This window comes from Chiroxiphia lanceolata, chromosome 6 (assembly GCF_009829145.1).
Source record: "Chiroxiphia lanceolata isolate bChiLan1 chromosome 6, bChiLan1.pri, whole genome shotgun sequence".
Lineage (NCBI taxonomy): Eukaryota > Metazoa > Chordata > Aves > Passeriformes > Pipridae > Chiroxiphia > Chiroxiphia lanceolata.
Window position 1 is genome coordinate 44,251,795 of NC_045642.1, and position 15,505 is coordinate 44,267,299.

Below are 15,505 nucleotides of genomic sequence, written 5' to 3' on the forward strand. Positions count from 1 at the left end.
TATCTTAATGGAAATATACAGAGAACTGATCTTGGACCTATTAGCTAAGGAACAGTCTAAGGGTATCAAGGTTTTTGCAGCAGCTAATACAAGTCATTTGAATTGAAGTAACTGGGCAAACCGAAGGAGGCAAAACAGAAAGCTTTTCTAGCCAAGGTCACTTGTTATTTGAGATGAGTAATTCTTTGGAATTTATAAGTGCATTTCTTAATTGGGCTGTTTGAAGATCAGAGCTAAACAATCCATTTTCAACGTTCGCAGAATAGGAGAGCAGATAACATAGGAAGCTCAAAGATACTGGTCTTGAAATTAAGTTTCCCTTCCAATCTCAGAAAAAAAGGGGATCTTTTAGCAGCTTGGACATTTCAATAAATCAGAGGAGTAAAGCACACAAAAGAGTTATAGCTCCACAGATTCTCTCCTTGATAAATGCTGTAAGAAAGCTTAATTCTACTACATGGTCCTATGTATCACTAAGACCCAAACAGCTTCTAAGAAAACATTTACTTCAACAAAGCACATACACACAGAGGTTAGTATGGCTCATTGAAACCAAACATAATGCAACTAGCAGTTATAAAATACCCCATCTACCACACCCACTTTAGAGGAAGATGCAAGAAACTAAGCTGGTAATTATGAAGAAAGCCATAATAGCAATGCTTATTTCTAATTTTCTCAGCTGTAGTTAGGTTTTGAGTTATTTCTTGGTGGGACAATCTTGTTATTGTACTTGCAAGAAATGGCATCCTGTCTGGTCATTTGACTTTCCAAATGGAAGCATTTTTCCATAGAGATAACATTCAAACATTCTTTGCAGAAAATGCCGCTCCTAGAGCTTCAAACTAATCAAGAAAGTAATGTTTCATGGCCAAGTCATCAACTGTAATTAAAATCAGGAAGACAAAATGTCTGTCCCGGTGGTTGAAGTATGTACAACATTTATTGATGTAGTATGTACCTATGCATGAAATACATATATATTTCAATGAATGTTTTCTTGGTTTTGCAATTTGTTTCTTTCTCTAGTGGTGGGTATCTCAATTTACCAGATATACTAAAACAAATAAAAAATCCACAACAAAATCTTGCTTAAAATGTTGGAATTTTGAAACAAGAATTAAAGTGATAAATTTTACATTTAAATATTTTCCATTAAACAGAGATTTACATACTGGCAGTATATAATATTGCACAAAGGTGCTGATCAAATACTAGGAAAATAAGTACTGCAATATGAACATTTGTATTTTAAAAAATAATTTTCAGACTAGAAAGGTGGTGTAGAATTAAGAAATTAGACTGAAGAATAGGGGACCAAGCTTTATCCTTAGTTCTTTTTATTTTTTTTACATAACCAGGAGCTAGCATGTTGTCTCTATGACTCAGATACTGTATCGGTTTCAGTAAGAAAATAATTCTTTACAGCAACAATGTTTAGTTACAGCGCCTAATAACCTGATAACCTGCAACTGGAGTCCTTCAAAGTAGGCAGAAGAATGCAAATCTTGCGTGACCTTATCCTAAAGACATAATAGAGGCAGACAAGAAAAATACTGTGACTCTCTCTGCCCACAATAAAGAAGATTCAAATATATGTGCCCATTATTACAAGTGCATTTTTAATAAATTACAGAGAAGAATTTGTTAAATTCATAAAAACATTTTGTAGCTTATTGTTCTAATCACTGGTACTGTATGAACTATACAGTTAATTTGATTGTCTTATGTGACTTTAAAACATTTTTAAGGATTTTGCCTTTTAATTACAAAATATGTAAAGCATTTAAAAGTATCAATCACAGTTCCCATTTTGTTAAAGCAAAACCAAGAAGGAAACAAAAGATAATTTCAGTTACAGACAGTTGTTACCTTGAACATGCTGATCAGAGTAAATATTCAACCTAGAAATTTGTCATATTTAAACCAGTAGAAGGAAAAATATGATAGGAGATTAAATATCACATTTAATTTAATCTTTATATAGTAAAACCAAAACCAGGCAGTTTTTCTTTTTTCAAGGATTCACTTACAAAGTATATTCTGTAATTAAAATTATTTTCTTGTGTACAGCCAACATTAAGAATTGGTATTAGTGATGAACGAAGCTCTTCTTAAAATGAGAATTTTTTTAGTAGTAATATAGGACTTAAACTTCTATTCTCCAAATGGGCAATGTCATTAGCATTCACTTTAGGAAAAAAAGGGTTTTAAATAGCATATCAGCTGAATATAAAGGATATAAAAGCTGTTAACACAGCAATAAACTACACTGAAAAACATATTCTAATAGAGCCTGACAAAACCATTACACAAGCTCTAATTTAGAAAGATATTGAATCTATAATATAGCAATATAAAAGATTTCAAATACTTTTTTAATTTCAAGAGCTTTGGTATATTAAAATCTTGGGCAGTAATTTTTTTTTATTTCTGTTCAAATTTCCAACTTGATTCATCTGTATTTTTGACTAATATGACTTTGACTATGGCAGTAGATGAGAGCACAACAGAGCCCTTGGTTCAGTTTCATTTCATATAAAACAGCACCTTATTTAATTAAACAGGCATCTTATCAGATACTAAAGAGTTCCTTGGGGATGTTATTTCTACCTAAAGAAGACTGAGTGACAAAGAGTATGTTTCTGTTATATACTTCTCAGGAAAGTATTAAATTCAAGACAAGTGAAAGTGCCTGTGTTGGGATGGTTTTTGTTTTGGTTGGGTATTTTTTTTCAATATCTGTAAATCAGTGATATCAATTTGGTATAGAAACACTACATAACCTGAAATCATGACAACACCTTTCATACTAATTTCAAGCAGTCCTGATAAAGTTGTACAGTTGATTACAAGATTCTCTTTATTATGTAGTGTTAAACCACTGTTAAATTATAACTGTGATTATAAACAGCCCTATGCCATCGTTTCAACACCTGTAAAAAACCTAAAACCCCAGTACTTCATAGAACAACAGCTCTTTTAGCTTGGTTTAAAGAAGAAAGTCATTAATTCACAAAAGGAAGAAAAGATTAAATAATAAATTCTAACTATTTAATATACACTAAATCCCCATCTCCCAGGTTACTTTTGTTAATATTGATTTAGTTTCCAGTATGTACAGGTAAACCAAGAGGTAAAACTAATAAATTTAGTCTCTTACTGTTAGTGAGCACTACAAACTCAGCAACTTAATGTTTAAAGGACATATCATGCTTTCCAAACTATAAATCATACATAAGTTTCAGATAAACATCTAGAGCATGTGATTCAGAAAGAAAAAAGAAATCAAAGGAAGTCTTAAAAACATCTTAGCTACAGTTTGATCCCATCTCTTACCTTCTCTTTTTCACAATGGCAGCCATATTTTTATGAGTGCATAAAAAGATAATGGCAAAAGAACACAGTTGCAGAAAAATACTAGATAATTACAGCAATCCATGTCCAGACTGATCTTTCCAGTTTTCTAGTACAAAAAAAAACCCCACAGGGTAAGATTTCCAAATTATTTGGGCTTATTTCCATTCTTCTAAGACTCTGAACGCAGGTTCATTTTGGCAAAGTTTAAAATAACTTAGAAGTCCTCCCTCCTCCTTCCCCCATCACATTAAAAAAACCAAACATTACTTAAAGGGCAAGAGCACTATTAAGAAGAAATCAATTATTTTAATAGTAATAATATTTCAACTTTATGTATTTTGAAGTTCACCATGAAAACCAAGTATTATGGAGAGTTTCTTTGAAATCCTTCAGATTCCTTCCTGTATGTATGCATGCTTAAGAGTTTTCTATACTTGATGTTCCCATTCACTGTTCAATAAGAGATGACCTGAAAATACCTTGTGATGTTTCTTGTTGCCACAGAAAGGACTGTGTTGTCATACAGGAGCAAAATGATGCAATATATGGGAAAAAGAAAACGAATAGGAAAGAAACAAACAAAGCTGAAAGGGCAGAAGCAGTCTTAAAGGTATCTTCAGAACAGCACATGTACTTTACTACTAAATTAAACATAATACATCATAATAGAAAGATTTTATAATGTTTTGATTTTCACTGGTTTCCAATTTCATACTTTGCCTCAGTGTAAGCAACAGAAACTGTCAGTATATTTGCACTCAATATACTACACTGTTTCTGTATTTTAAATTTTTACACTTTCTGCTTTAGTGTTCCTGGCTCAAACAAAAACTGTACTTACTGACTATAAAATAGAAAAAAAGGGAATATAATTTGATAGATTAGGTCTTGTCAAAGTAATGTTTTACCTACATTTTGAATCAACTTTAATATAACAGGTTCTTTACAGTCTACATTTTCCACAGCAGTTTATATAATAATCCTTACAGAGCCTAGCAGAAAAAGAAAATTAAAATAAATTGATATCTTGCTTCAGAGATCACTTATCAAAATCTTTGTACTTATTTTCATCAAAAGTGATAAAACTAGCAGGCACCCGTATGATTCACAGAGATGATACCATCCGTAAAACCAGTTAAAATGTAAGTCTTCCAATATTTGATTTTTGTATCCTCAAATCTAAGACAATACACAATGACAAATGCATTAATGATAAACTTAACGCATAAACAAAACACAACTGACTTGCCCTGTATAGATTTGTGCTTGTAACAAAACCATGTAACATCAGTCTGTCATATCTGAGGACTAGTATTGTTACCTTCTTAAGCCTTACTTAGCAGTATAATCTACATCAGAGAAATTCTAAATATGTAACAATTTAAGTGTGATTACAGAGTATTACCTCAGTAGACACTGATAATTGGTACAGAATATGTCTTGCATCACCTGGGACTTTATGTAAAACAGTATTTGCAGAATATTATATCTCCAAATTAAATTAAATCAGTGTAAGGTCTGTATATGGGAGAAATGCACCTGCTCTTCTTACATCACTACAGCCTTACTAACATTGCTTTATAAGAAAAAAGAACAGATACGGGCTTGCCAAATACATCACGTCTTATTTTGCAAAACATTTCTTTGTTGACTATCCATGATAGTACTGCTATTCTGAAGTAGCAGTATATTATCCTGAAACAAAACAACTGTGCAGACTCCATGTCTCACCACTATATACCACATTCTGTCTAGCTTCTATATATGTCAATATATAACAAGGAGATTTTCTTGGAAAGGCAACTAAAGTAAATCTAAATCTCTAAGACCAATGGGTGCTCCCAGGATCAAATACAGACTTTCACTGATTTGAATGATAAGCTTTTCAGACTACCCAGAGTGCCTAGACCATATAAAAGGCAATAAATGAAAGAAATTTGGGCCAGGTCTTGGGTGCAATTTGTGAGTATGGTATTAAAAAGATAAGAAAAATAAAATCCTTCTTACCTAAATTAATTTTTAAACAGATCTGTAAGAACACCGGAATGCTCAATGATCCCAGAAGGTAAATGAAACTTAGTTAAGAAACTGGAATTTATACTTTTTGTTTCAGACTTCTGTTCATTTTGTTAAAATACTGAATATCTAGAGCAATGAATGCTATTGAAATAAATTTGATTGTAAGAACAAAATCACTTTAGGAGGAAAAATCTAATAAATTTTTATTTTTATCCAAGTTGTTACTTAATGAAATATCCCATTGTGTAGCATGCTAGACAAGTATCTTGTTAAATAGTGAACTGTATCCAAAGTACAAATCTGCAAACCAGAAATCAGAACTCACATCTTCTTCAGTTCTACTCAATTTACAAATATTGCTAGACTTCTTAATTTCTATACTCTCCAGCATGGTACGCTTATCAAGAAGGGAAGAAAACTGTATCTGACCTTGTAGCATCATCAGATAACTACGAAACTTCTGCTACTCTGTAAACAATCCTGAAATTCTATGCTACAAGACTTCATTTTTATTCATTCTATATTCATTAACTCATGAATCTTTATGTTACTGTATTTGTCAGGATTATACCACATGGACAGCCAGTTTATACCATCAAAGGTAGGACTTTGATAATGTTAACACTTCTACAGAAACTCATAAGGAGGATGCAAAAGCCTACAGTATCCTAGATGTTTACAAACGCTTTGATGAAGGGGAAAGACAAAAACCTACACAGTTAAAAGTTTTAGTAGATCTATTTGAGCTTATAAAAATTCCTTAAATGTGTTCATCAATAAAGCAATTTAAATATTCATCCTACTTACTTTGGGTATGTCCACCAAAAATCTCTATTTTTATTCTTTCTCCCTAAAAAGCATGAATAAACTATAAAATCAGAACTATAATTGAAAGGGAATTAACAAATTAATTTCTTAAGAATACAATTTCTCTGTCTCATTTTCATAAGTTTTGACTTATGTAAACTTTAATTGAGTATTTTCAGACTATTTTTCTATAAAAGAGTAAATTGCATTACCATTATTTAAATTCGAAATAAAATTCAAAACAAAAATTAATCTTTTATGAATATTTTTAAGTGAAGACAGCAAGGAGGATATTTTGGGAAAATCCACCAGCAGCAGTCCAAGTTACCTATCTTCCTCTGTTGCTATTTTCGTACCCATGTGGCTCTGGATCCTTAGCATGTGCGTGTACCCTGATGCCAGGCTTTAAACCTAACACTGGCCTGCATTGTTGGCAACCTGTCCTCCTTTTTAGAGTCCCATTTCTCATCCTCTATTGGGTTGAATTTAACTTTAACAACTATGTAACTTATTTCCTTTTTATTATCTACTTTTAACCAGCATCCACCTCTCAAAGTAGACAGAGTAGAACTTAAAATTGCAAAAGTTGTAGTATGTGAAGTAACAAATGGAACTGAGCATACTTGTAGGGGAAAAAGGCATGGCCCTTATAAATAGAAGGTATGAGACTACATACTATTTATTGTGCTCAGTGAATAATATTACTTCTTATCACTCTTTTCAGTTTAATAATTTCCCATAATAACTTCATAGGTTGAAATTTAAATGCAGGCTGTGAATTGTTCCACAAAGCCTAAACCAAATAAGGTTCAACAGAATTGAGAACTAAATAAGGTTTGTTTTATTTATTAAAAAAGGCAAATAAGGCCTCAGGGATATCATCTTAGCAGATAATTATTCCAATATAAGAACACTAAAGCACTATTAATGTCATACAAGGGTTTGGGTGTCATCTTTTTAAGCAAATGAAGGATAATAGTAGAAACATTCAAGCTTGAAAGATCAAAACGTTCTCTTTCTAATTTTTTTGTAATCGGAGGAAGAAAATCTTGACAGAATTTTCTTATTCTTTTAAAACAAATAACCTGCATTGTTCTATAAAATATTTACAAGAATGTTTTTATTTGTTACTGCTGTTGTAGTGGTGGTTTAACCCCAGATGGCAACTAAGCACCATGCAGCCAACTGCTCACACACACATACACTTGGTGGGATACGGAAGAGGATAAGAAAGAAGCTAAAACCCCCAGGATGAGATAAGAACAGTTTAAGAATTGAAATAAAATAAAATAATAAATAAAAACCTAATAAAAATAAAATAATAAAACAAAATAAAATAAAAATAATACAATTGTAATGAAAAGGGAGACAACAAAAGCTAGAAATAAAAACAGAAACCCCCCAAGTGATGCGCTATACCACTGCTCACTGCTGAGTGATGCCCAGCCCATTCGTCAGCAGTGATTGGCTCCTCCTGGACAACTCTCCTGAGTTTATATACTGGGAATGATGTTCTATAGTATGGAATATCCCTTTGGCCAGTTTGGGTCAGTTGTCCTGGCCACGCTCCCTCCCAGGTGCTTGTGAACCTGCTGGCTGGCAGAGCATGGGAAACTGGAAAGTCCTTGACTTAGGGTGCAACAACTAAACTGTCAGTGTGCTAACATTATTCTCATACTAAATCCAAAGCACTGCATGCTCCAGCTACTAGGAAGAGAATTAACTGTTCCAGTCCAAATCAGGCAGCTGTTTTATTTTCGTTACATTTCATAAAACATTTTCAATAATAAGTCAGCTACTAGTAGCTATAACTACACTTACTAAAAGTTTACTCTCATCTGAGAGTCAACATAAAATGAGAACTACCAAAATTATTAAAGAGAGTACTTATTCTGTCCCATCATATCAGTATGGAGCCCTGAATAAAGGCCAGAACAAGCCTTTTAAAGAAAACACAAGGAGAAAACCTGAGAGGTAACATTTTCCTTTGGAAGCTGAGGTAATAGAATACAATCAAGGATTGTACCATGACACAGGGAGCTATGTAAACAGCAATCTAATTCACACTGCCTCAGACTCTTGTATATTCCTCTTTGCCCAGGTCATGGAATGTCTCAGATGGTACAGATGAAAAATAATTTTTATATCCACTGCGCATGATGCGAACTCGTGTGTTATTCAGCCACTGTACTGGGTTGAAACATAGTTGATTATATTTGCCTTTTTTTGTCAGCAAGGGAAAACAAAAAACCCTAACTTTTTTCTTGGTTACCACTAGCAGATTATCAAATTACAGTTTTCAATAACTAATTGATTAAATATATCCGAATGTGCCATAGGAATTACAATTTTTAAATTCTTTCTCCCTTTTATTAACAAAAATGAAAAATGGAACTAGCAACATACCTCTTTTTTCTCTGTGAACTTCTTCCAAAAGTTTTTCTTGGTTTTTTATCTGCTTAAAGAGAGACTGATGTTCAGTCTCCTTCATCTGTGTAAAGTGCTGGAGCTGTTCTCGGCTTTGCAGTAAGTAGCATCGCAGCTTTTTTTCCTTACTTTCTCTCTCCTTTACCTCCTCACACAGCCACTGAAGCTTAGTCTACATTAAAAAAATGGGACAATAAAAAGTAAAGAATTCTAATGAAAATAAGAGGACACAATTGTTCACTGATCAAATTATCTCTGGAGTCAAAGATTAGTAATCTTTACCTATTACTGAATAATAATAACAATAGAAGGGGACATTCAGAGATATTAAGAGAACATACGCTGACCTTCGATAGTCTCAAATGACATATTTTGGTTAATAATTGCATGTGAAAAACCAAACTGATTTTCTTTTATATGATTTTATTTCTTTTTAAATCAGAAGCATAGGTTTCCTAGTGTATGTATGGAAATTCTGGTTGAACTAGTGCACACATAGACACCAAGAGATACTTCTTCCTTTCAGAATACCTTTCTCTCTCTATTTCATGTTGACAGAATTTAAAGCATTTATCCATTCTAAAAAAGTGACATCAATCCTTTCTGGTCAGCAGAACTTAATATTTAAGGTTCACATAAGGAGAAAAATAAGAGCTCATCGATAAAGTCATGATCAATATGGTAAATCTATAAGTGGTCAAATGGAATATTTTTACATTGCCTATTTAAAACCAAAAGAAAATAAAAGTGGAATTTTAAGTAGTCATTCATTCTAGACTTCCCTCTAGCAGCTAAAGGAACTTAGGTGAGAATCATACACAAATGATTTTAGGTGCTCTTTGAAAGTTCTTTTTAATAATATGTCTGTCACTTTTTCAAATGAAGAAAATACTTCTGCATAACCTTTCTCCTTCAAATCTAATTTTATCTCTTCTATCTAGTGGTAGTCTTTCTTGGTCTACAAGTCTCACACGATAGCCTTAAATTCTCTTACATGCAAACATTTACAATTTTTTTTCCTTAGGTCAATTCTCCCGTGGCTTTGACCTTTTCATATGAAGAAAAAAAAAAAAAGTTGAAGCTGTCTTCCACAGTTTCTTGTGATCTCCTTTGATCATGAGAAACTTATTTCTTTTAAAAGATATTGGATAAGAAATGTGTTTAGGTGTGTGAGTTGAGGGAGCTGGAGGAAAGCTGCAAAATGAAAGGCAAGATTTATGAGTTACCAGTCATCACCTTGAAGACGTTTTCAAGCATGTTTGCACACACATTATAGGACTCAAAAGATTCAAACAAAGAGGAAAGGAAAATAGTTCATTTCCCAAGAATCCAATCTAATATCTTTTAGATTTAATTAATAACAGGCTTATTTTAAATAATTTCTTGCCTTGTGATAATGCTGCAAGAGAAACTTAACTTGACAACTACATTCTCATGTTTTCATTGTCTGAAAATAATTGAAACAGATCTAAAGGCTATCACTGCAGTTACTTCAATGCATTTTTTTGTGAAAACAACATTGTTATTTATTTTGCTGGGAATATCAGAATTATTGCCAAAAGAATGTTTTTGTATTTTTCCTTTTACCCTTTAAGTGCTTTTTCAAACACACTTTCAACTGATTCAGACCCATCCATTCACAGACTCATCCACTCACTCAATTGTTAGGGTTGAAAAGAACGTTAAAGATCATCTAGTTCCAACCCCCTGACATGTGCAGGGACACCTCCCACCGCTTCAGGCTGCACAACTGTTGGATATTAGCTTATTCAATAAAATTTCAGGAGGTCTGACTATTACCTTTGTTTCTGCTAACCAGCGATGAGGATCATTCAGAACTGTTGGTGAAAGTGATATTGCCTATGGAAAAGAATGAGAGAAAGAAATAGACATAAAAATGGGAATGAGACACAGAAAGGAGAAAGTGTTTTCTGCTTACTGGAAATTAATCAAACAAATCATTTTTTGTCAGGGAAGATTAAGCCTAGTATTTAACTTCTCTTAATACAAGTATTTATCCATCAAATTCCTCATTGCTCATCTCAGTTGCAGTGGCAACTTCTTGAAGCAAAGAACTTGTATGAAACCTTTTAGAAACCTTGCCAATATCTAAAGTATTGGGCAGAGGAAAATACAGTAAAGGAAGCTTCTTACCTTCTTTTTAAAAAAAAAATCATACCAGGCACCACAAAACTGTTTAACATTTGTTTTCACATTAGCTGTCTAGTCAAAAATTCAGATTCAAAACTGGTTTAACTTTGTCAGTGGTCAAAACTTAAAGGGGATAAATAAGAAAAATTGTATCAACAGAGATCTGCAAAGCTTTATCCAGAAGCCAAAGACTCAGTAGGAGGTGGGAAGCAAGTCCAAGAAGGCATGGTTCAATGATCAAGAATGTGGCAACTATAGCAGGTAAAGATTTAATAAAAAAACCCCAAAAACAACCAAACCAAAAAAAAACAACAAAACACTTATATGTAAGGATACAGAGCAGAAAGCTTGTTTATCAAATACATTTTCTTAGAATTGTCATCTGTTTTTGTGGTGCAACATCCCAGCTCCATAGGTAAGTGGAGAAATGGTGTCAATAGTGAAAAATTCCTATTTGAAAAGCAGCCCAGCGCAGTCAAGTGACCAGTAACTACAAAGTATCCTCTGTTTAAACAGTAAAATAGAAAAAGATGTAATCTGAGTGTACTCTGGAAAAAGCCACCAGGTCAAGCATTTGTGAATGTCCAAAATGGTACTGAGTATGGCGACAAGCTGAGTCAGACTCTGTTTTGTTTATTCTCAGCAATGTACAATGTTGATTTAAGAGGATTAGTCTTGTAGAATCATGTGCAGGGAGGAAGAGTGGTTTCTGTACCTGGGGAGCAAACCAGAATGGTCAGGAGAAAAGCTAGAGGGAGACAGGGGTTGCAGAAGAAGTAATAAAATAGCGAAGATAAAACTACAGCAAGCTACCAGTTTCCTGAAAATCTGAGTCAGAGTTTTCTGGATACAAGGACCTGCTCTCCAGAAGAGGAGATTATAAATTCTTTTCATTTCCAGCATTTACTTCTCTACTTAAAAAACAAAGCATCTAAATGAATTTTAACAACACTTTTCTTTTATTTTCCCCCAACTTTAAATGCATTTTAGGTCTTCCTTAGGGACTTCCCAACTCTAGGAACATGGCCTAGGAAAACCTGCCTCAAAACTCTGGCTGATGTAAGGTCCTCTCTCAAAAGCAAAAGCAGACCTACTAAAAAAGAAATTGCAAAAGAAAGCAGCACTGGTAATATATGAACAGATCTTCCTAGAATCCCATTCTAATACCTAGCAATGTCACTCCGAACCACCTAAATATCCATAATTCCACTGTCCATAAATTATCTATACTGGTAAGTGATAGGTGACAACAATGAATACAAGTTCTACTACAAATTTCATTAAGAAAATAACAAAGCCTGCAGCCTACTTAAAACTTGGAATTACTTTGAATTTTTCCACAGAGTCCCGAGAAAAAATTTCACAAGCAGAATCAATTTCACTTCCTATCATGGAGAGAATGGATTGCTGTTCCATTTCTAAGTGACGTAGTTGATCCTTAAACTGCAGTCTGGCCTCACTCATCTTTCTCAAATGATCTTCCTCATTGCTGATCTGTTTTTCCTGGAGTGAAAGAAGAAAAACAAAACAAAGAGAAATTACTGCATTAGTAATATAACATACCTCATTACCAATATATCTTTCAATTTTATAATCACAGTATACTCATTCATGCAAAGTTCAATTCCTTGACATGGAAAAACCAATACCTTCTAGTAGCACTCATAAGTTCTTCCCTTGATTCTCGCCATTCTCTTGTAAATCAGTTATGAAGAAACTGCTACCAAATTCAAACTCAACAATCAAAAAGCTTATTTTCAAAGTCAAAAATAGACATTCTATTACAAATCTCCTTCTCACAAGCAGAAAGAGAGCCCATAACAAATACTTATTATCTTTTGCCATGAACCAGTTACAAGCATCTAATCTCTATCATCAGAAAAGAGATCCCTAAAGGTAAGTTTTATTGGCGTTCAGCGTGCTCTCAAAGGAAAACTACTCAAAGAATATCTCATAGGACAGTGAGTAGCACTAAGGAAAGCATTTTAAGTTATCTAATGTCAGAAAGTTCATTAAATATGTTACATGTGTTTTTAAAATTCAGATTCACTTCTTTTATATCTGTGATAGCGCCACCATGTAAAACTGAAGAAAACTTCTGGCAGATTATACAAAACATTGAATTATGCATTGTAATTAATATTAAAAAAACCCTCATCTTGTGAGAAAAAGTGATATTGAAACACACCTGTCTGCTGCAAAGATCAGGAGGATGTAGTGCAGTGAAGGGCAAACACTTTAACAAGAATATTTTAGTGTATGCAAGTGCACTGAGAATGGTGAGAAGAGCAAGAATAATAACTATGAAACTTTATTAATTGTGGACCTTCACAATGACAAGGTACAACTGTTTACAGTGTATTTGTTGGAAATCTTCACACACTGCTCTTATGAGACACCAATATGGAGCTAGGTATGTCTAACATACAGGTTCTGTGAATGGGATATATATGGGATCATGGAATCATTTAGGTTGGAAAAGAAGACCATTGAATCCACTGCAAATCCTGCACTGCCAAGTCAACCACACCTGAGTACCACATCTACATCTTTTAAATAGGGGATGGTGACTCAACCACTTCCCTGGGAATCCTCTTCCAATGTGTGAATAAATTTTTCCTAATACCGAACCTAAACCTCCCCTGACAGATCTTGAGGCTATTTCCTCTTGTCTTATCACTTGCTACTTGGGAGAAGAGACCAACACCCTCCTTGCTACCTTCTTTCATGAGGTTGTATACATATTTATGCATAGGTGTTACTTCTACTAGCAAAATAGGTGTTTTTAATACAGGTGACCTACAAATGTGAAAACACATACCTGTTAAACAGTCTGATTTTTTCATTTAATTAACACAAAAATACTTGAATTAGTAGTTTTTTCAAACTGAAGGAAGATTTTTAAGATGCACAGATTTCAGTATTTCTGTACTATGAAAATGACAGTTGAAATAGCAGTTCTGACCTATATCAGTACTATGAAAGTTATAGGATCATATTATATATGTTTCCAGTGTCAGTATTCTACGTTATCTCATTATTCACTGAACAGAGTCCACCACATGTTAATGCCACCATGCTAGTTTGAGATTTCTCAAGAGGTGATTTACCCCATTCTAACACTCCTTCTGACAGTCCACAACAAAACCACAACAACACAATTAATGTAATCAAGTAGAACTCTCCTTCTGCATTTACCTTCAAAGGTTGAGATAATAGGATTGTGTTCTCAAAAGCTTCTCCATTCTTTTTCAGTTTAGAGACAAAAACTTGGTCTAAAAACTGTATCTTCCCAACATTAGGTAAGGTTGGAGCTAGTTCACAACCAGCTAAAGAAGCCTATGTACACTCCTACAAACATATTTCCTGAATAATAGATATTCTAGCACTAAAATGCCAACCTAGAAAAAACTTATTTTGAATTTTCATTTGAGGTACTTTTTATTAATCTGACAAGTTGAGCTTATAAACCACTTCCTATTAGTTTAACAAACTAAAGAAATGCCAGGCTTAAGATTTTTATATCTCCATACTTCAAAAAACAAAAATTCTCCACTCCAACATTAGTCAGAATTTCTTTTACTGTGCTTACATTGTAGCTACTTCAAATTAGCTCTAAATTATTCATAACTGCACTGCATCTTTAAGAAAAATGTGAAGAAAACAAGAAGTGGTTGGTTAAACAGTTGTTAGTTACCTATATTAGATATCAGGCAGGAACAGGATTTATATTTCAAATCCTAAATAGTATTAGTGAATCTTTGGAGGATATAATTCATAACCCAGTCAAAGCAGTTTTGTCTTCTTTCACTTATACTGAAATTGTGTACTATAGTATGATTGGGTATATTCTTTAATACATACATGTATTTTTTTAAATTTAAATTTACCGTCTATTTCTATAATCCATCACTTATTTTAGGTATTTATCAGCAGAGAGACCAAAGGTTAAAACCAGTTAACTTTACCTTTTTCTCCAGTTCTTGTTTTACAAACTCACATTTCCGTTTTAGTTTTATATTTTCTTCTTCATTTTGGGTTAATTCTTCTGTCAATTTATCACACTCAACTTTTATCTTCTCCAGTTGTCGACACTGAGTCTTGACTGTGTTTTTCTCTTCTAAAAGTTCCATCTGATGGTAAAGGGAAAACAGATTACAAAGTCATTCTATGGGTTTTTTTAAAACACACCCATACTCTAAAGTTTTAAATCAGTGGAAGACTATTACTGAATGATAACTCAATTTAATTTTTTACATTTAAGTTATATTAAGTGCAATCACTTATCTGAACATGGAAAATATGTATCATAGAGTTGTAGAACCATACAGTGTCTTAAAAGCAGTAAACAGAAGTCTCAGATTCTGCATTTCAACTCTGCTACACTCATCAGCTTACACCACTTTGAGAAGCCTAGTATTTACGCAAGTTTTCCATTACTGAAGTAATTTGGAATCAGAAAGTCTAAAACTATCATTTTATTTCAGGAACTAATACTGAATTTATATCTGCAAGGAAACAACTGCAAAGATACAGTAATTTTAGTTTCTAAAATTGTGTCGGTTTAATGCTATTATTGTGCAGGTTTAACACTGTTCATGAAAACACTGCAGAGAAAAATGAAGAAAACATTTAAGGGCCTTGAAAGCCCTAAGAGTGAGTGAATAAAGTATATTTGTTTCCAGTGTAAAAGATAACTGACTGAAAATGACAGGCTTGAGAAATTCTCTAGAATATCTAG

General features: G+C 33.3%; 1 protein-coding gene across 1 annotated transcript in view; it reads right to left on the reverse strand.

Annotated features, from left to right (window-relative positions):
• The window catches only part of CEP128 (centrosomal protein 128), a 105,572-nt gene that overhangs the window by 41,571 nt on the left and 48,496 nt on the right, over positions 1-15,505 (reverse strand). Inside the window, 4 exon segments of the mRNA XM_032690265.1 lie at positions 8,593-8,785; positions 10,414-10,473; positions 12,091-12,267; positions 14,733-14,897. Of these exon segments, the coding sequence (XP_032546156.1) occupies positions 8,593-8,785; positions 10,414-10,473; positions 12,091-12,267; positions 14,733-14,897 (595 nt within the window).